We start from the raw sequence: 21507 nt of genomic DNA on the forward strand, positions 1-21507 counted from the left end.
TGGTTGTTTCTAGTTAGCGTTGGGAGATTTTAAATTTTTTTCACATTCTGCAAATTAAACCGATGCGTTGGCCATTTCCAGATCAGCTTTCAAAACATCAAAACACAGTTTGCTTCTAAAAAGCGTTACTTTCCACAGATCCCTGATGTACAGTGAGGCCAACAGACGGGAGACGTTTACATCATGGCCACACGCTGGTTACAGATGGGCTCAGCCTGATCCGATGGCTCAAGCAGGGTTTTATCACCAGGTAACAGGCAGACACATTTTACTATTCTAACATATCCAAACAACAGCATATAGTGAAGCGACTGTTTGCCTAAAGGACAATGCAAAGCATCAAGCTGGGATTTGAGTCTGTATGTCTACACTCGGGCAATATAACTGAAAAACCTATAATGGACTGAACTTGTATAGTGTTTTTCCGCTAACTACTCTTTATGTTTAACGTGTGAGCTACTGAAATACATAAATTTTTCATAAATATTAAAATTTATTAAAAATGACTGTAGTTAAGCAGAACTACAGTGACACAGGTCATCCCTGAAATTCTGATTCATACAATCTCAAATCTAAATCTACACAGTGTTACAGAGAGCAAACACAATAAAAACATGTGTCGCCATACTTTTGCAGAAGTATCTGGTCAGGTTTGTAGCTTTTCTACTAGTGAAGCAAAGTTTGGGACAGAGTTTTATTTTGGATCTTGCTTGTTCAATTAGAAGATACATGGCCGCCCCATTCTTTGCATGTTGTAGGAGATGAGCAGTACTAAATTCTAGCAAACATCACTTAATGTCCTTTCTGTTTTTTATATTTATTGCCATTCCATCTTTCTGTCCACAGCCTGCCTCGACAGGGGATGACAGAGCTATGTGTTTCACCTGCAGTGTGTGTCTCGTCTGCTGGGAGCCTACAGATGAACCTTGGTGAGTGGAGTACAAATATTAATAGCAGTTAGCCGCCAGCTACAGTATCAATATCTACATTTGTGGATGCATCACTTGCTAACGGCGCTTCCTTGTTTCCCCCAGGTCTGAACATGAGAGACATTCACCCAACTGTCCATTCGTGAAAGGAGAGCACACTCAGAATGTTCCTCTGTCGGTAACCCTGGCGACCAGTCCAGCTCAGTTCCCCAATAGTCCCGACAGTTCAGACAAGATTGCTTGCTATGGATTTGGTAGCTGCCCACAGTTCCTAGCTGCTGCCACAAGAAGGGGCAAGATCTGCATCTGGGATGTTTCTAAAATGATGAAGGTAAGAGCTGTCAATACACGAATCTGACGTGTGACCTATTTTCACTGTGTAAGGCTTTTGATGAGAACAGCAATTTTGTGCTCAACAGGTGCACCTAAAGTTTGATGTGAACCCATATGACCCAGCCATCATCCGGCAGCTGATCTTGTGCAGTGGTGAACAGGGCCAGCAGGCGCTGACTGAGTCTCGAAGGCCCACTCTCACTTGGTTGGAGGAGTCCTCTTCCTGCTCTGACCTGCCCAAGCTAGAAGGTGACAGGTAAGGCATTAACATAAGCTAGTCTATAATGTCATACTGGCTCTATTTCATGTTAGACACAGGAAATCATTTATGCATGTAGCCAATGCCCAAGCCTGAGTAGCTCAAATCAGATTTTCTCTGCACTCATTTATAGACTATTTATAGATTAACATATTTGCATGTGCGTGCTTGTTGTCTATTTATATTATATAAATCTATAACATGGGCAGTTCTGTCAAAGAAATCATAACTGCAGTAAATAAAACAAATAAATAAAACAATGACAAAGCGTTTCAAACATTGTGACCTCCAAGAAAAAACAACATTCATTCTTTGCATTTTCAACTCATGAAATTAATAATGAGTTTCCAAAGACTTTTTAGTTCATCTTATGTTTAAAGTGCATGGTGAGAAAATACAGTTTTTCTAAAATCAGTGACTCCACAAAGCCACATATATTGAACTTTCTAGATAAAAGTTGTGTGCTTAAATTTTAAAAATCAATCAGACATATTTCCTTTTATGCTGCCAAACTAAACAATGTGAAAAAATATTTAATTTAAATGAATCAAATATTTAAAATATTTGATTAATTTATGAAATGTATTGATAAAAACATGCAGTAGCTGTTCATGAAATGTTTTGACAATTTAGTAATAGGTATTTTTATCAATACATAGTGCCACAATTGGCACTTTGGGGACATTTGTGATCTTTATGTGGCTCAAAATTAACATGAGTTTAACACTCCTGATTTAGAGGCATCAACTGAGAACTTCCAGAGTATGGATAACACAGCCACCCCCGAGAGCAAACAAATGTCGCCCGATCATTTACCTGTTTATAAATTGAAAATTTAAATGGTGAGATGTCAAGTTGAGGAGGTCATTACAAATGTTTAAAAAGCTGTAGCCTGAAGATCTGCAAATTATTTAGTTACAACCCATTGGTGTTGAGCCTAGTCTCATTATAATCGGTCATAATAGTACATTCAAATTCAAAAATACTTTATTGTTCCCATATTGCAATTCAAAATACTGAACCTTTAGTAACATCTGGATAAATGTTGTCATGTTGCACTAGTTCTGGCCAGCACTGTTAATTTAATATGGACATTTAGTCACTAGCATTGTTCTCTTCTATGCCAATAGCACTTTTTTTAAATTAGTGAACAGCAGTTCTAATAAAAGAGTATAAAATAGTATACCAAACCACAAGAAGAACTAAATGTTAAAATGACTACATAAAAAAACACCACAGAGTAACATCACCAACTGGTATGAATTTGTTGTCTCTTTTGTTCTGATGGTTTTATCACTTTTTCAGTGACGACCAGCTGGAGGACTCTGACAGCGAGGAGCCTTCACGATCAGAATCCATAACGGGTAAGTAACTGTTGTTAACGTACCTCTTACCTTTAATGAAATACATCTACGGTTTTCCAGAGTCTGAGCAAAAACATTTTAAATTATCAAAAGTCAAAGGTCTCACAATATTATTTAAACAACCTCCCCACTGTATTGATAATGTTGCAGGTCAGCCATCCCAGTGGGAGAGCATGGACCTGAATCTCAGTGTGACAGCGCTCAGTGTGCTACAGCAACCAGAGAAGCTTCAGTGGGAAGTAGTTGCCAGTGTTTTGGAGGATACCGTCAAGGATTTGGAGGAGCTTGGTGCAAACCCCTCATTAAACCAAACAAAGGCCAACAGCCAGGCCAAACCAAAAGACAAGATGCCTGACCACCACAACATTCCCTTTCCCTGCTTGCTAGCTGGAGGCCTTTTAAGCTACCGCTCAGCCTCCATAAACCCCATGGCTATTCCACCATCTCCGTCAACTTCGACATGCAGGACCACCGATGGTCCACTAAGGACTCAGGCTGCTGAGACGCATGCTGCATCTCTACAGGAACATGGTCCAATGGAGATAGATCCTTGCCACCCTCAGTCTGGTACCCAAGAGCAAGGCTTCTCTAACTTGGCAGGCTCTCAGCTGCTGAGTCCCTCCTCTATGCCAGCTGTGCGCAGGACTGTACCTGTGCTTCTGCTATATAGTATTAGAGAGGTGGATGACAAATCCTCAGGGCAGGTATTTGCTCAGATGAACAATTTAATGAGCAAGGGTCTACACGAGGAAGGCTTTACTGTGCCACAAATCATTGAAATGGAGTTTGATACACATGAGCAACTACTTCTTCAAGACCCTCCCATCACATACATCCAGCAGTTTGCTGATGCAACTAATCTAGCAGGGATAGATGGGCATGTGGACAAATGGAACACACTGGCAGCAGCAACTGTCTCCAACCCCCCTCGACCCGGAACCCTGGTACAGTGCTTAAGGCTTCCAAAGCAGCTGGAAGAAGAAAATGTCTTTGTGGACTCCATAATGCCGTGCTGGGACGGGGTGCACATTTTGGTTGGTCTGAAACCTTGTGGTTTTGAGTCTGTAAGTGCTTCAAACCAAGTTGAGGCTCTTAACAATCTAAACCGCCTACACTCAGCTCTTTGCAGCCAGCGCGAAACAGACTCCCTTCGCCCGTTGGCCAATGGAATGGAAGGCCATCACCCAGAGGGGTCTCCACCTCAGACCCCCTTCATAGTACCTCCAGGAAACCACCAGCAGCAGCAGGAGAGGTCCCAGAGTCGTGGGAGTGGAGGGGGATATCTTGCACTTTACAAGCTCAACTACTCCACCCGGATTGTCACTCTGGAAGAGGAGCCAATCAAAGTACAACAGATTTGGGACCCTTGTGATGCCATTACTTCTCTAATTTTGCTCCCCCCTGATGTTCTGGATAGCAGAGAAGATGAGAGTGAAGAGGCCCATGAAGAAACTCTTCTTTCAGCTTCAACAAACGGTTTTTCTGGGCCTGTTGCAGAAATTGAGACTGCATGTGAAGCAGACACAAACAGCATTGCTGGAAACATCACCAGATCTTCCACCTCTGCCTATAGCCACAAAGAATGCAAGAAGGCAGAAATGGCAGGTCTAGGACACTTGGTGGTCACCACTCAGGCTGGCTTTATTATGATATTGGACCTGTCCACTTTGGAAGTTCTGGCTAAGGTGGAACCACCCAAAAAGGATGGGTCAGCTGAGGAAACTGACCCATTTGTCTCAGTGACATACTGTTCTGGAACGGACCGCCTTTGTGCCTGCACTAAAGGTAAGGATTTTTTTCTGTTCTTGGATATTGCTGTCAGACAGCATAGTTTTTACTTTTAATATGGAGTGAAAATTTGGAGAGTAATTTAAACTGCTGTCTTTCTACAAGGTTGTGTAACCTCTTGAAAATGCTCTGGACTGGCATTACGCTTTCTCAATCGAGGGTTAAAAAAAGAAAGATTTTGACACTCTCATAGTAGGTCAATCATTTACACATGTCCTAAGTACAGCTGTGCCTGAGCTAAAGCAAGGTCATATGCACACAACTTAATTTTTTTTTCTTTTTAAATCATATGCACACAACTTAAAAATGTTTTTTCAAATCAGTGGTAGAAGACTATGTATAACTTTGTGTTGCTTGTATATTATCCGGAATTCTTTGGTTGGGCTTCAACACACCAAAATCATTCATTCCTAACCACAAAAATAACCACTTTTCAAACAGAGAAATATTATAACACCATAATTCTTTTTTTGCATTGAAACCCAGTTTCCTCTATCATATTGGGAAACCAGTCCCTTGTTCTATGCTTTGCTTCATGTCCATGTCAGATTTTACCCATTTGCTAATGTCTGGTTGTGATATTTATATATGTAGCATGCCAGCTCTGTGAAATAGTGTGGGCTGTAACCAACTATCTCCCACTGCGAAGAGAGAAGTACTGAGTCAAACTATATTGTTTGCCGGCAGTATAATGCCTTAAACATTCCTGTTGGTCCAACATTAATTGTTCAATATTTGGAAGCGTGACCAACACAGACCGAATGACTTCTGTCACCTCGTCCGCTGCCATTACTAACACTCAACACAGACTACAATTCTAAAATATGTACGTAATTGTTCAGAACTCCTCCTTTTCTTCACTTATCAGTCTAGTTAAAATTCTGCCATAGGAATCAAATTCAGTGGGAAAAATCCCAGATGGAGCACTGAAGGGAAATGATAATTGTGTATGCAGTGGCCAGTCTAGGTTTTTATAGGTCATTGTTTTTAAAGACCTCATAATTTGATTGTTTGGTTTCTCAGTTTAGAGCAAAGGGGTAGAAAATGTTTCTCTTTTGCTCTCGCCCCAAAACCGAACTTCAATATTGCAGTGTAGCCCAGATTTAGCCTTCAAAAATCCAATCTATGCATTTTTTAAGCTTAAAATTAGCTGTTTTCCACATATTGCTGTTCCACTGCAATCTGTACAAAATTGTGAGGGAGTTTGTGAAAATACTCCCAGTCATCACAGCAGACCTATAGTGCATCAGTATCCTAAAATATTTTATATGTAAATATAAAATTTTTCCAGTTTTACCAGAGATTAATTAAGGATGTTGTAATTGTTGTTTTTTTTAAATTGACAATATAGCCATTTACTGTTCATCCAAAAATAATTAAAAAATATGTTAATTCCATAAATGCTCGCTCAGCTGTGAAAGACACTTCACAGGTGGCCAGGTCTATTTTGTGATTTGAATTTGAATAATTAAGTATGTCATGTTAGCATAACTCAAGTTCCTGAAATGTTCCAGGATGTTATATGTTGTTACTTTGTGACTGATTTTGGACAATGCTACAGATCAAGCTCCAAAACATAAACTAAACCTTTCTACATAGTTACTGTTTATGTCCAGGGGTATTGTGAACAGAACTGGATAGGTCAGCAGTACTGTGTCATAAATAGACAAGTGGGATTGTTGTGCTGCTGGTTTCAACCATTTAGTTCATTAGTTCCTTGTTGGCTAAAGTCAACAGAAATGATTTAATTGGTAAGTTTAACCAAGTCTTGGTAGATTTTTTTTCATTCCTTAAGATGTTTTTATGACATGGTCATCGTTTGTCTTTGAAGGTGGAGAACTTCATTTCCTTCAAATTGGAGGAGTTTGTGATGATGGGGATGATGGAGACATGTTTATAGATGGCCCCCTTTCTAAAGGGGCTGAGCCGCTGCTTGAGGGGGCAAAGCCCTCCTCCAACCCGTCCAGCCCTGGAATCACAGGTAGGAGAGGGACCATAAAACACTGCATCAGTTTTTAAACAAAACCATGTCATGCATTATTATTATTATTATAAAATGGCCTTTGTGCAGGAGTGGACCTCCTAGTGGACCAACCTCTGACCACTGAGAGTCTGGCGTCGTTGATGGAGTTGACCCGGTTTGAAACGTTGACGCCGCGTTTCTCGGCCACCGTTCCACCATGCTGGGTGGAGGTGCAGCAGGAGCAGCAGCAGCGACGCCACCCACAGCACCTTCATCAGCAGCACCATGGCGATGCAGCCCAACACACCCGCACGTGGAAGCTCCAGAGTTACAGGTGGCTTTTCAAGCAACTTTTTCACAAATCTCTCACGTCAATCAGGGCTGCTACCAACAGCTGGTTTTAAACTGAACGGTTTAATATAATGGAGAACCTTTGCAACAGATGTTCTTCCACAAATCTAAAGCGATTTCAATTTTTTCATGTATTTTATTTTATTGGATTGCACTAATTGTGAAACTGGCTTCAAATATCGAAAGAACCACAAATTAATCCGTTAGAACCAAATGCTCTTTTGGGAAACGTGTTTTACACAGAAAAAAATGTCAAAGTTTAAAACAATTAAGGAAATTGACTTTCTGTTTCTAATGATGATGATGTGTTTTTCAGCTCCAGCTGGGATGAGCATGTGTTTGAACTGGTGCTGCCTAAAGCATGCATGGTGGGCCATGTGGACTTCAAATTTGTCTTGAATCCCAACATTGTCAACATTCCTCAGATCCAAGTCACTTTACTGAAGAACAAAGCACCAGGGCTGGGAAAAGTCAGCGGTGAGCCAGCGCACATTCCCTGTAAATGTCTTTACTGTGTGGGAGAATAGGGACACTCAGTAATAAAATAATGACAATCATCATATTTGATGAAAAAGAGGGCATAGATTATTAGTTTACACTTCTTTCCTGTTTCTGAACAGTTTAATATATTGGTAACCCTATATAATTCTCTTAGTTATTGAATGAACTGTTGCAAGAACTGTTTGTGTTGTAGTGACTTATTAATGAAGTGAAATAAAAGTATTTCATACACTCATTTATATAGTCACTAATTATGTGGAGTGACTTATTTGTTAAGAGATTACTCCACATCAAAATGGTAACAATCTGTTCAGATCAACATTGCTGAGCAGTGCAAGTCTACACATTATGTGTTGCTAATACATGATTTTGTCTTAGAATGTAAACTGTTTCCACATCAGTGAATTGACTGTTATTTCAATTCACTGGGAGTCAGCTAAGCACTTCACAGTCTCATTGCTGGAGTTCTTTTCCTCGTCTGGATAGGTGCCGTCTACTTCAGGCCGCGCTGTAGAGACCTGCAACGTTTGTCACTTTTCTTGTGCTTCTACTGTCTTGACTTTTCTGACTTATTGAAATTCTGCAAAACCAATGTGGATCCATCACTATGAGGTCTCTGATAGACTTTTCCTTCCATTTGAAAGGCAAGTCTTCCTTCTGCACAGAAGCTTTAGATCGACTTTTAAGCTTAACACATTGTTTCTTTGAACAACCAACACAGAAAAACCTAGCACACCACCATTGCTATGTTGATCCTCAAAAAGCTTTGAGAACATAAATATGGACAAAAGTTGAACTTGACCAGCCTTAAAGTCTATCGTGCCATATGAGGATGAGCACCCAGTACAGTAGGATTAAACCAATCAATTTATGATTTATTTTGTTCTGCAGATGCAGCGGTGGACAGACAGATCGCTTTTCCTCTCTCAAATGTCCTGCAGACCAATGGGGAGAAGATCAGCCAGCCTCTTCTGCCGGACTTCGCAGAAGACATCCACTTCATGGACATTGAGGAGACATCAGGTGAGAAGCGACTGTAAAATTCAAGATGAAGAAGTTTATTATCTCCCTACAGGTCATACTTCAGGAAAACATCAGTCCATTGAACTTTTCCTACTTGTTCATGAGGTTTTAAAGTAACCAGGTGGAGCCTCATAAAGGTGTATTTTAATCCAGTTGAGTCTAGTGAGTAAATCTTGTGCTTTAAACTCTGCTGAATCAAAGACCAAACTGTTTTCCTCCTCATCTCTCAGCTGGAGTTCAGGTTGCTGAAGCTGTTAAAGCCTCTAAGTGATTCAGTGGTTCTGTTTGTCTTTTGCAGGATCAGTGCTGTGTCCATTCCTTGAGGACCATAAGGAGGATATTTTGTGTGGGCCGGTGTGGTTGGCCAGTGGGCTGGATCTTTCTGGTCACTCTGGCATGCTGAGCCTCACCAGCCCCAAGCTGGTCAGAGGTAAACACAATCTGCTGCTTTCAACTGAAACCTGTCTTTCCAGTTCAGTGAGATAAACAGCTGATAGATGCTAAAGATAGCAACCACAGAGCAAACACTGGTTGGATTTTTTGAAGTGTTTTCTCTTCTATGCTTGGTTGCTCTCTCCTGGAGTGCAGTAGAGTATGTTTCTATGTGTGTTTGTTAGAAGTGTTAAGTTGTCTCCACATCCACGGAATGTCTTCTAACAAAATGTGACGTCACAGCTGAGGCGTTCTTCCTGTTAAATACGTGTTTGCGCTGCAGGCATGGCGGGAGGGAAGTACCGCTCCTTCCTGGTTCACATCAAAGCGGTGAGCGACAGTAGCATGGAAGAGAGCCCGAGGCCCGTGTTGAGGATGCCCAGCGCCAAGCCTCAGAGCTCCAAAGCTCACTCATTGTCCTCCCTGCTGCAGCAGACCCAGGCCTCCAAGGTGAAACTTTCTCTGCTGGTAGTTAAACTCTCGGGTGATTCTTTTCCAGCTTCTATAACTCCAGATGTGGCTCATTTTTAAGAACAGTTTTACAATCTTTAGCATAGACTTGCTTGAGGTATGATTCTATTTAAATTATTTAATGAAACTGGTGCAGAGCTCTGTTATGAGGTGGGCAGATCTCACAAAAGCTGCCATGTCAGAACTGTTAAGTTTTTAAAACTGCAGCATGTGACTTCAGGTGAAGTCTTCAGGTGAAGTCCTCATCAGCGGTTGATTTATTGATGATGTAACATAGGAGAGAGCTGCTACGGGGAAGACGGAGGGATCAGCGCAGTCAAAGAAGGTGGAGAACTTGCGAGGCTGCGACCTGCTGCAGGAAGTTTCAGTCACAATCAGAAAGTTCAAGAAGACATCAGTGCCCAAAGAGAGGTGTGCCCAATGTCATGTTGAACATAAAACCACCTACTGGAAGTATATTTGTCTTAGCATTAGCGTCTGGGTGTTTTCTCCCAGGTTAATAGATGTCTGTGCTTTTCAGGGTGCAGCGCTGTGCCATGCTGCAGTTCCCAGACTTTCATGAGAAGTTACTGGATGTGTTGTGCCATCAGTTAGACGGCAACCCAGCCAATGAGCATGCTCAGAGCCTGATTCTCGACATCCTCTGCTGGCTGGCGGGGGTGTTCTCCAACGGACCTTGCAGGCAAGCCTCAAACAAATGGCGATCAAGTAGGAGTGTAACGATGAAACCAGACGAGACAATCAAATAATTTGAAGGAAGCTAAGTATTCCTCCTTTAGTTATATTTTATTACTTCCTGATAGTGCTTCCAAACCACACCAGGTGTTTAAAGTGGACTGGCAGCAAAAACTACAGCCAGATTTAAAACACAAGTCTTCTAATGTGGAGTTTATAACAGACCAAAGTGAGGCGCTCGCTTTAACTCAATCACCAACACATTCCAGTTCATCCTAGTCAAACAAACAGTGTGACAAGTATAGTTTATTATACAAATTGATTACACAAACTGCTACGTTGTGGTGGTCTGATTAGGCCTGTCATGATAATAAAGTTTGCTGGACGATAAATTGTCCCAGAAAACTTTGATGAACGATGATATTCATCGCAAATCAACTTCATTTAACAGTGGAATTGAAAGACATTTTAAATAGCCAAAATAAACAAACAAAACTACAGGAACAACAAATAAAATGAATTATCTCTCTGTAAACAAAATTGTCCTTTAAAAAAAAAGAAGCGATGGTTAAGACCAAACCACATTGCCGAAGACTTTTACCATCCAGTTTTTAATGGAGAGAAAAGAGAAAAATGAGAAATTGCAGAAATGAAATTTATTGAGCTCATCTTAATTGATCATGGAATTAATTTATTGCTTATTGCAACAAGCCTAGGTCTGGTATCATTACACTTCTACTCATCAATTTTCTTTAATCCTGTAGGACTTCAATCTGAAGTGTCCTGCTTTCTCTCTTTTTCAGCATCAGGGAAGGAAAGGAGGGCCTGCTGGCCAAAACCAGGAGCCGGTTAACTGACATCGTCAGGGTCTGTTTCTTTGAAGTGGGCCGCAGCATAGCCCACAAATGTGCTCGATTTCTTGCACTTTGTATTAGGTAAGAAACCTGTAATAGAAGTCCGTTTGTGGGGACTGGACTCTGCGGTTTCTATGGCAACCATTGTTTTCTGTCTCTTCATCCAGCAATGGGAAAGGAGAGCCAAGTCAGCAGGGGTTTGGCACCAGCCTGCTGAAGGCTCTGCTGGATAATATGGCCTACTTGCCTGCCGCAGCAACTGGTGGTGAGTAACTGAGCATGCTGGCAGAGCCCCACCCCCACCTGTTGTACTTTTATTTCATCCTTCGTGTTTTTGGACAGGCTCTGTGTTTTGGTACTTTGTACTGCTGAACTACGTGAAGGAGGAAGATCTGGCAGGCTGCAGCACAGCATGTGCCTCCCTGCTCACCACCATCTCTCGACAGCTGCAGGACCGCCTCACCCCTCTGGAAGCTCTGCTGCAAACCAGGTACGGTCCGACTCGCCCCAGAGCCGCTCCACAGTTAAGAAACGCTTCCACTGCTTAGCTTGGTTTTATGTGGACCGTTTTACGTCCCCTCAGGTACGGTCTATACAGCTCTCCATTTGACCCGGTGCTGTTTGACCTGGAGGTCAGCGGCTCCTCCTGCAAGAACGCCTTCAACAGCAGCATCGGAGTCCAGTCTGATGAGATCGACCTCTCTGAAATTCTCTCAGGTAGAAGTTTTTTTACTGAACTCTTTTTCATCAACGTTAAGTAATTGTTGAGTCAAAACAAACTACTATATCTCATTGAAAAGTTACTTGTATGTTAGTGATTATGATTAGTTCAACATGTACTTTTAAAGTTGTCGTCTTCTGTATGGCTCTAGAGCTTCCTGATGGTTCTCCTCCACATTTTAACATGTGACTGGGAATCATACACCCACTGGCCACTTTATTAGGTACACCTTGCTTGCACCGGTTTGGACCCCCTTTTGGCTCCAGAACTGCCTTAATCCTTCATGGTAGAGATCCAACAAGGTACTGGAAATACTCCTCAGAGATTGGTCCATATTGACATGATAGCATTATGCAGTTACCGCAGATTTGTTGTCTTATAGGGAGATTTTTCTGCCATTATCTGAGAGCACACAATTTCAGTCTGAAAGCAGGATTTCCTGTCTTTTGTTCAAACTTCTGAAACTAGTGCTTATTTTTTCATTGTGAAAGCAGGACTTCATGTCTCACTTCTCAGAACCTGTAATGCTTGTACTCAAAACTTCTGCTCTCTTTAAAATATTCACTGTGCTTTCTCAAACCTTTCTTCCTGCACTCAAAACTTGTCTGTCTGCTGGGTTGCGAAACATTTTCTGCTCACACTTGGAACAGAAAAGTACCGTCGCCTGGCAACCACTCAGCCAATAGAATACAAGTGTTGTACTGGGTGCATTTGCTTTTTTGTGCCAGCACTGCGTCCTTCTCCACCTCTGTTCCCCCACTCGCCTGATGGCGAGTCAGATTTGAAGTAGCAAGGGTTGCCATGGCAGCTGGCGAGCATTGATCGATAGCGTAACTCAGCTTTTCTGAAATACTCAGACCGGCCTGTCTGGTAGCAACAACCATGCCAAGTTCAAAGTCACTTAAATCACCTTCCTTCTACATTCTGATGCTCAGTTTGGACGGCAGCAAATCATCTTGGCTATGTCTACATGCCGAAATGCATTGAGTCGCTGCCATGTGACTTGATGATTCGACATTTGCGTGAATAAACAGTAGAACAGGTGTACCTAATGAAGTGGCTGGTGAGTGTACGTTCCAGTCATAAAAACGGTTGATTTTCATCTATTGTGTTCAAATAAAATTAGCAAAAGCCCGATTTAACTAAAGGAGACAGGAGGATGTTGCATGACTTTTGGTGTGGACTGTTTTGCAGGGAATGGGAAAGTGAGCAGTTCTGCTGCGGCAGAGGGCAGCTTCACCGCACTGACTGGACTCCTGGAGGTGGAGCCCTTGCACTTTACCTGCATATCCACTAGTGATGGCACACGGGTGGAGCGAGATGATGCCAGCATGTTCACTGGTAGGTCTTCCTCACTTTTTACCAAACTTTGATTCAGGGTGTGGTGTCGGCTTTCGTCTGCTGAATGTGTTGTTTTTAAATCCAGTGAGTACGTTTGGTGTGACTCCGGCGATGGGCGGCCTGTCAACAGGGACGGTCGGAGAAGCTTCAACAGCTCTGAGTTCTGCAGCTCAGGTAGCCCTGCAGTCCCTGTCACATGCCATGGTCTCAGCTGAGCAGCAGCTGCAGGTGCTGCAGGAGAAACAGCAGCAGTTGCTGAAGCTCCAGCAGCAGGTGAAATTCTCATCAGATTTACACCCATGCCGATGCACGACATCCGTGGTTGGAAGTCATTAAAGGGGCAATTTTATGTGAAATCAGCATTTTTGAGCTTTACGTCATGAGTTGCCTTGATTCTTTCATTGATGTATTCATGTTTGAGAAACCCTTTAGTCTCACATCAGTTGTGAAAGACTCCTCCACTCAGCTCCTTCAGACTAGCTAGTAATTATCAAAGACCTGGTGTCACTATAGGTAGATATATATGTAATTTTTGTAACTGAAGGCAGCATAGTTGCTTGACTGGGCTATAAAATGGCATCATGTGCTTGAAATATATGTAACACTGCCCTTTTAATCCCTGCTGAAAGTGGAGTCAAACTACTTCCCAGTCGTTTTGTTTTATGATTAAATCTGATGTTTTTGCTGAAGCAGAAAGCAAAGCTGGAGGCCAAGCTTCATCAGACCACCTCTGCTGCTGCCGCTGTGGCTTCTGGGGTTGGACCCATGAGTAACTCTGTGCCTTCCAATTCCTCCGCCCCGGGCTTCTTCATTCACCCCTCCGACGTCATCCCACCAACACCGAAAACCACGCCCCTCTTCATGACTCCTCCCCTCACACCACCCAACGAGGCGGTGTCTGCAGCCTTCAGTGCAGAACTGGCTCACCTGTTCCCTGGGCCCATGATGGACCAGGGGCCCGTCAACATGGCTGCGCACAAGAACACGCAGAAAGCCAAGCCGGTCAGTAATCTGGGCTGAACGTCACATCAGTTTCAGTTTTGATTTGAAGAGCTCAGAATCTTGCTGATGTCTCCTTTGATTGCTGGTGATGAATGTTATTGACATGGCTGAAAATATAGATGTATCTCATGTTAGTGTTTACATCTGTAATTTTTAGCGGCTTCTATGATGTGAAGTGTGATTTTTGATTACTTTACTTATTTAACAGAAATGCAGCAATTGCAAAATTGTGTGTTTACAACATTATTGGAGTATCAGGAATGTTTTTTTACACAGTTGTAAATGGAAGGGAAGCTGCTGCTCTTCTCTTAGGCTGCTTGTTTAAAACAAAGTAAAGATGCTGGTTTGCATTGAACTCAAAGGGTTTTGTGTTGCAGAGTCCCATGGGCAGTGGGCTGGCTCTGGCTATTTCTCAGGCATCTCACTTCCTGCAGCCTCCTCCACACCAGTCTATAATCATAGAGCGGATGCACTCTGGTATGTGATGTTCACTACTGTACTTGCATACGACATACAAGTTATTACTTTATTTGTTATTGCTAAGTTTAGTGGATGATATGTCCTTGACAAAACACAGTTTGTGATGTAATAACCAGTCTTATTGTGTGTTTCTATGCAGGAGCTCGACGGTACGTCACCCTGGACTTCGGCCGCCCCGTTCTGCTGACTGACGCTCTAATTCCTACCTGCGGAGACCTGGCGTCTCTGTCCATCGACATCTGGACGCTGGGGGAGGAGTTGGACGGACGCAGACTGGTGGTGGCCACTGACATCAGCACCCATTCGCTCATTCTGCACGACCTGCTGCCACCACCCGTCTGCAGATTTATGAAGGTCAGATTCTCTATATTCTGGCGAGAATTGTGGGGCATGTGATTCCACCCAGCGCTTGCACCCCATTGGTCCCAAAAGCCATTTAATGCATCCAAGCTGTTCCTTCAGATCACTGTGATCGGACGCTACGGCAGCACCAGCGCGCGAGCAAAGATCCCGTTAGGCTTCTTCTACGGCCATACGTACATCCTGCCATGGGAGAGTGAGCTGAAACTGATGCATGACCCTCTGCGGGGAGATAGTGAGGCTGCCAGTCAGCCAGATGTGGATCAACATCTGACCATGATGGTGGCTCTGCAGGAGGACATCCAGTGCAGGTGATTCATGGAGAGGGTCAGGACAGATTATCAGCTGTTAAGAGAACCAGATGGAAATGTGTGGTGTTGGTCAGATTCAGTTGTCACCAAAGATGTCAAACATTAAATAGCATCAGAAATGGTGGAGGTAATTAGTGCTGTTCTTCAGGGTTAATGTCCTCTGCTTTGTTCTCCAGGTACAATCTAGCTTGCCATCGATTGGAGACTCTTCTTCAGAACATCGACCTTCCACCTCTTAACAGCGCCAATAATGCCCAGTATTTCCTACGGAAACCAGACAAGGTGGTAGAAGAGGACCAGCGGGTCTTCTCAGCCTATCAGGACTGCATCCAGCTGCAGCTGCAGCTCAACCTGGCCCACCATGCCGTCCAAAGGCTGCGGGTGTCTCTGGGTGCCAGCCGCAAGTCTCTGCCCCGGGCCTGTGACCCGGAGGCCCAGGGGCTGGTCCACAGCTCCTCCACTGAGCAGCTCAGGACAATCATCCGTTACCTGCTGGACACGCTCCTCAGCCTTCTGCACTCCAATAACGGTGAGGCGTGGAGCACTGACTGTGATTTACACCGGACACGTGATACCGTCCAACCCTGAACAGAAATATTACGGAAATAATACATGGTATTATGGATGTTTTACATGGTTTGCACACTTGATTCATTGATTTGTGTGTCTGTGCTGTCAGGACACTCTGTCCCTTCGGTGCTCCAGAACACCTTCCACGCCCAGGCCTGTGAAGAGCTTTTTAAACATCTCTGCATCAGCGGAACGCCGAAAATCCGTCTTCATGCTGGACTGCTGTTGGTGCAGCTGTGTGGGGGTGAGCGCTGGTGGGGCCAGTTCCTCTCCAACGTCCTGCAGGAGCTCTACAACTCTGAGCAGCTGCTTATCTTTCCCCAGGACAGGTAGGACGACACGGGAGCCACTTCTCTGCCTTTGTCCTACAAGTTGCCACAATTTGAGCTCTAATGAGTTCTGAGTCTTTTACACTTAACTTCCACAAAGACATGAAGTTTTAGTTTGAGTAGTTGGAGTGAACCCTGGGCGTTACTGATCAGCATCCTCTGTAGGTCTGCAGCAGCAAATAAATTTGTGTATTTTGTTTCCAAACTAGTTTTTCTGTTCGTGGTTTCCAATTTATGTTGCTGTGGACACATTCATTATATATTATAAACCTGCAAATTTAGAGTGCATATTTCTAAAATCCTATTTATAGTTTTCCAGATAATAGTAGAACACACAAAATCACACAAAAATTACTAATGTTTTTATATACTGTTGTAACCATTAAACAATCTCTCCTTATAAGTGGAGATACACTGTGTGTGAACTTACATTCTTGGAGTTGTCACTTTGTGGCTGGTACACCTGAATTTCCCCACTAAGGGACAATTACGGACATGTTTCTGTTCTATTCTGCTGCTGTTTGCTGGGACTGAAGCCTCTCTCGTTTTTGCAGAGTATTCATGCTCCTGTCCTGCATTGGCCAAAGATCCCTGAGTAACAGTGGGGTGTTGGAAGGTCTCCTGAACCTGTTAGACAGTTTGCTATCCCCTCTGCAGCAACCACAGGCTGCTTCCCAGCGCAGGACTGAAGGTAAACCCAGTGCAGCACATATTGACACAGTCATCAAAACATGCAGAATTAGTTACAAAAATGAGTCCGTTTCCTCCAGGGATATTGGATATTCCCATGATCAGCTGGGTGGTGATGTTGGTTTCAAGACTCTTGGACTATGTAGCCAGCATTGAAGATGAAGCCTCAGGGGCGAAGAAGAACCTTGGAGGGAAGGAAAGGGACCGGCCTGTAACAGGTAAAAGACATGATGCCTTTTTCATTTTTCATTTTTTCAGCTTTCAGCTCTTGCATTATCATGCCATTTTTACCAGTACTCTACTTGAAAATGATCTCAGAACAGCAACATCATTGTTTATCGCAATAACGTTTGGGACAATTTATCATCCAGCAAAATTTTTTGTTGTGACAGGCCCAGTTATTACCCATGTCCATCCTTCAGAGGAAATCATGTTTTGTTTGTTAGGGTAGGACTTGCTCCTGTAAGGATAGCTTGCTCACACAGTTCTTTTCTTTCCTTTTGTAATGTTTTGTTCTTCTGTTCCTCAGGGATTCAGTGGAGTTTTATCAACAACACGCTCCAGTCTCAGAACTCCAACAGGACAGCTAAAGGCAGCAGCAGCCTGGATCGGCTGTACTCACGGAAGCTTCGCAAGCAGCTCGTTCATCACAAGCAGGTAAACATGTTTAAGTCCAAAGCCAGAATACTCAGGATCCTTACAGGAATGTATCTGCAGTGTTTGTTTTAATTGTGCCTGCTTTATTGCAGCAGTTAAATCTATTGAAAGCCAAACAGAAGGCTTTGGTTGAGCAAATAGAGAAGGAGAAAATCCAAAGCAACAAAGGATCCTCATACAAACTGCTAGTGGAACAGGCCAAACTCAAACAAGCTACATCTAAGGTGAGAACCTGCCAGACTTTTAACATCAGATGTCACTAATGAACAATAGTCAGAGACTACTGCAGTGACAGATTCTTTAACTGTATGTTTAATTGCCTTTGGCTTCGTTTCCCTCTCTCAGCACTTTAAAGACCTGATCCGTCTGAGACGGACAGCTGAATGGCCTCGCTCCACACTGGATGCAGAGTCCACAACAGCCAAAGAAGCCCCAGAAGTAGAACCTTTGCCCTTCACTCTGTCCCATGAACGCTGCATCTCTGTAGTGCAGAAACTCGCCCTGTTTTTGCTCTCTATGGACTTTACTTGCCATGCGGATCTGTTGCTTTTTGTCTGCAAGGTATTCGTCTGAAATAAAGGCCCAGATCTTCGAAATGTTCTCTGTATAGACATGTGACTAGTGTTGCTGTCTCTGCAGGTACTTGCTAGGATAGCTAATGCCACAAGACCTACAATCCATCTGTGTGAGGTGGTGTCTGAACAGCAGCTGGAACGCCTTCTGCTACTGCTTGTAGGAACAGACTTCAATCGAGGAGACATCTCCTGGGGAGGGGCCTGGGCACAGTACTCCCTCACATGCATGCTCCAGGACATCCTGGCAGGTCTGTTTCATCTGGTTATGACCCCTACTTTTTATCCAATTGACTCAGTTGTTGCATGAGTTGCTGGAACGGTGGAAACGAAAATAAAAACGTAAGATTTCGTAAGCTAATCACGGATTGACTGAGATGTCTCATTATGGGAAAGACCCCACCCATTCTTCTGATCTAAATTCAGAACATTTGTCTTGGCACCAAATGATTTTTAACAAGTGAAACAACTCTGATTGAACACACTGATATAGACACGTTGCAGCGCAGGATCTCACCTCCCATTTTCCTGCTGGAGGGGAAAGAACTGTTCGCCGACAATGATTTCCATTGGTCTTAGCTGTCAAGAGGTCGACATAATGAGTTAAAGCTTAAATGTGCAAACACCTGCCTTTCTTGTTGCTTGTTGTGTTTGGAAGCTAAAGCCACTAGCCCACCTCTAAGTGATACAGCCTTGGCCAAATTCGTTTTCCATTAGCAAATCCGGGGCAGCTCAGCCCGGCTGTTCTCAGATTTCAGTACCTGCTCTAGGGGTAGTACTAGCAGGATCAATCAAGGTACGGCACTGAAACCTTTTGATTGACAACTGATCGCATTCATTGGTTGACTCGTCATTTACGTTTCTGAAAACTCTAAAACAACTTTAAAGTTTAGCTGTGGAGCACAGATATGTCAGCTGCTATCAGAGAGCTTCTCAGTATGGAGGAACAGTTATGATTTTAATAACAGTCAGCGCCAGGACTACATGTGCTAAGTTTTGAAGCAGAATGATGTTGATTTAGCAGCTCTGCTAGCAGCTAGTTCATCTTAAGAAAGGCTGTCATAAAAAACAGAGAAATGGAGCAGCTGGTCAGCTTTCTGACAGGCTGCGCTTTTCTGTGGACAATGTGAGACATCAGAACTACATAATATTAGCTGGTGTTGTAAATTTTCCTTTTCCTTCAGCTTAAAGAAAAAAGGTTCAGGCATGGCTAGTGGTTTACATCTTTTGACTGCAAATCCAAAATTTTGTGCATTTAAAAAAAATAAAGTGCCGGAATGTAATCATATTAACGTACAGCAAGAATAATCGACTGATCTGAGTCTTTACCATTATGTTTAGGCTAGTAATGAAAATCTAAAGGACAAAATGAAATATCTGGGTTTATCTGAGCCCAGAACTACAACCTTGAGGTTCTCCTTTGCTGAGTGTTGCTGCAGACATCAGTAGAGAATTGAAAACAGCTGCTGCGCGCTCACGACCCACCCTCAACAACAAGGAACAGACTTCAATTGAGGGGAAAGCTTGTACCGGTTAGAGGCGGTCGAGTGGTAAAGCAGTTCTCTGTCATCTTTCTAAGTTAACCATGATTTGCCGACGGTTTGGAGCAGAGATGATGAGGGTTTTCTCAGCTCAGGGTATGAAGTGGGTTCAGCTTCTGACCTTGTCGTTCTGACCCAAGGTGAACTGATGTCTCCGGGCTCTCTGGATCCCATGGAAGAGGTGGTTGTGGGTGAGGAGGCAGGAGCGTCATCTTCCTCAGCCATGGCAGACTCAGACGACTCTTTGGCCCAGCCTTCCACCATTCCCCTGGTGGAGACCATCGATGAAGCGCTGGTGCCAGACATCATCGCAGGGACCACAGGGACCTCCACCGTGTTCCAGAGTATGTTTGGTCCCTCTATCCATTCACCACACATCCCACAGCAGTATTACTCTAAAACCCTGATATTTTGTTATTGCACTTTGAAAAGTTTTGGAATACATTTTCCACTTTACTATACTATACTGTAAATACCATAAATGTGAGCTTATCACTTACTTTAGATTGAGCTTGTTACTATGACAAACCTAACAGTATTCAGTTAGGTTTGCTGGACAGAGTCTTTGTCCTGCAGTATTTGCTGTGTTGCTGTTGAAAGCGGCTCAAAGTGTCTCTTGCTTCAATGTTTTCTCGCATTAACCTAGTAATACTAAAGATCTTTTTATTATCCACAGGTGCTCCACCTCTGTCATCTTTGGAAAAAGATAAAGACATAGACTTTGACTTGCTGCAAGACCTCATGGATGTTGATATTGATCCTTTAGATATTGATTTGGAAAAAGATCCTCTCGCTGCCAAAGTATTTAAGGTATGTTGATTCTATGACTTTTGTTCTTTCACATTCTTTCACCTGTTATCAGTGTAAAAGCTTAAAATGCCAGAGGTTCCTTATTTGCCCATCAGTTAACCTTGAAATGACATATCCAAGACTGTCATTTAGAAAAGTATCAGATTTAATTGTAATATTTTTAGAAGTCTGGGTACGAAAGCATAAACAAATAAAAGATTGGGAAAATATTTGTTCTTCAAGATATTATTCCCAATTCCATTATTTGTTGTCCTTTCTTAGTGTTGTCCTTCCTTTCTTATTTGCATTGCAGAATATGACATTTCAGTAAAATTACATTCTTCTGGTTGAAGTGCTGTTCAGCTCCAGCTGTCCAGTGATGACTTGAATCAGTTGTTGTTACGTTGTATTTGCGAGTAATGTCCTTGTGTGTTTTTTTTATTTGTTTTATCTACTCTCAGCCTATAAGCAGCACCTGGTATGACTACTGGGGTGCTGACTATGGAACATATGGGTACAACCCTTACATCGGAGGGGTTGGGATTCCGGTATCCAAACCTTTGGTTGCCCCTGAAAAGCCAGCCTCTCAGTGTGTGTCGGTCTCTGTGTCTCAAGGTGAACCTCTCCTTTTGTTCAGCATCGATTTTACTTGTCATAATAGCTTCCATCCACAATTAGGCTAAATGCTCGGCCTCTCGTTTCACAGCGCTGGATGCCCGACTTGAAGTTGGCCTGGAGCAGCAAGCTGAACTGATGCTGAAAATGATGGCAACTTTACAGGCTGACTCCATTCTACAGGCTCTCAGTTCCAGTTCATCTACAAGTAAGAAGCACAATCTTGTTTTTTTTTTTTTTTTTTTTTTTTTTTTACTATTTTATTAGATTTCAACAGAGCAAACTGGTTGTGAGGAAGCTTTGAGTATTTAGTGTTTTCGGCAGGGTACTTCAGATCTTCTATAAGTCTGTAGAGAATCTTCTAATCCAGTGCTTCTCAATTATTTTCCGTTACGCCCCCCCCTAGCAAGAAGAAAACTATTCGCGCCCCCCACTCCCCACCGTGACTATCCATCTCTGCATAACATTTTTCCTTATTAACATTAAAGAAAAAAAGAAAGACATATGGTCAAACTTACAAAGAATAACTTTATTAAATTGTGTTTTAAGTCTGCAACAGAAAAGATTTTAAGTGCATCAATGCCTG

At 42.9% G+C, this 21507-nt stretch overlaps 1 protein-coding gene across 3 annotated transcripts in view; it reads left to right on the forward strand.

The window, feature by feature from the left end:
* Positions 1 to 21507, forward strand: part of birc6 (baculoviral IAP repeat containing 6) — a 66382-nt gene that overhangs the window by 6053 nt on the left and 38822 nt on the right. Inside the window, exons 5-40 of one of the 3 annotated variants that reach the window (XM_055029219.1) lie at positions 139 to 250; positions 847 to 929; positions 1035 to 1260; positions 1349 to 1518; positions 2827 to 2885; positions 3036 to 4670; positions 6505 to 6654; positions 6745 to 6970; positions 7304 to 7464; positions 8380 to 8511; positions 8810 to 8941; positions 9227 to 9393; positions 9692 to 9825; positions 9935 to 10096; positions 10893 to 11024; positions 11111 to 11208; positions 11286 to 11433; positions 11527 to 11660; positions 12859 to 13005; positions 13091 to 13278; positions 13699 to 14007; positions 14385 to 14484; positions 14627 to 14841; positions 14950 to 15158; positions 15335 to 15687; positions 15838 to 16057; positions 16612 to 16748; positions 16828 to 16965; positions 17277 to 17404; positions 17497 to 17628; positions 17750 to 17965; positions 18044 to 18227; positions 19658 to 19861; positions 20194 to 20327; positions 20768 to 20921; positions 21013 to 21129. In XM_055029219.1, coding sequence (XP_054885194.1) covers positions 139 to 250; positions 847 to 929; positions 1035 to 1260; positions 1349 to 1518; positions 2827 to 2885; positions 3036 to 4670; positions 6505 to 6654; positions 6745 to 6970; positions 7304 to 7464; positions 8380 to 8511; positions 8810 to 8941; positions 9227 to 9393; positions 9692 to 9825; positions 9935 to 10096; positions 10893 to 11024; positions 11111 to 11208; positions 11286 to 11433; positions 11527 to 11660; positions 12859 to 13005; positions 13091 to 13278; positions 13699 to 14007; positions 14385 to 14484; positions 14627 to 14841; positions 14950 to 15158; positions 15335 to 15687; positions 15838 to 16057; positions 16612 to 16748; positions 16828 to 16965; positions 17277 to 17404; positions 17497 to 17628; positions 17750 to 17965; positions 18044 to 18227; positions 19658 to 19861; positions 20194 to 20327; positions 20768 to 20921; positions 21013 to 21129 — 7346 coding nt within the window. The remainder of the gene's footprint in view (positions 1 to 138; positions 251 to 846; positions 930 to 1034; positions 1261 to 1348; positions 1519 to 2826; positions 2886 to 3035; positions 4671 to 6504; positions 6655 to 6744; positions 6971 to 7303; positions 7465 to 8379; positions 8512 to 8809; positions 8942 to 9226; positions 9394 to 9691; positions 9826 to 9934; positions 10097 to 10892; positions 11025 to 11110; positions 11209 to 11285; positions 11434 to 11526; positions 11661 to 12858; positions 13006 to 13090; positions 13279 to 13698; positions 14008 to 14384; positions 14485 to 14626; positions 14842 to 14949; positions 15159 to 15334; positions 15688 to 15837; positions 16058 to 16611; positions 16749 to 16827; positions 16966 to 17276; positions 17405 to 17496; positions 17629 to 17749; positions 17966 to 18043; positions 18228 to 19657; positions 19862 to 20193; positions 20328 to 20767; positions 20922 to 21012; positions 21130 to 21507) is intronic. The other 2 variants (XM_055029220.1, XM_055029221.1) reach the window with 2 other exon arrangements.

This window comes from Poeciliopsis prolifica, unplaced genomic scaffold, assembly GCF_027474105.1.
Source record: "Poeciliopsis prolifica strain line A6 unplaced genomic scaffold, Auburn_PproV2 SCAFFOLD005, whole genome shotgun sequence".
NCBI classification, from domain to species: domain Eukaryota; kingdom Metazoa; phylum Chordata; class Actinopteri; order Cyprinodontiformes; family Poeciliidae; genus Poeciliopsis; species Poeciliopsis prolifica.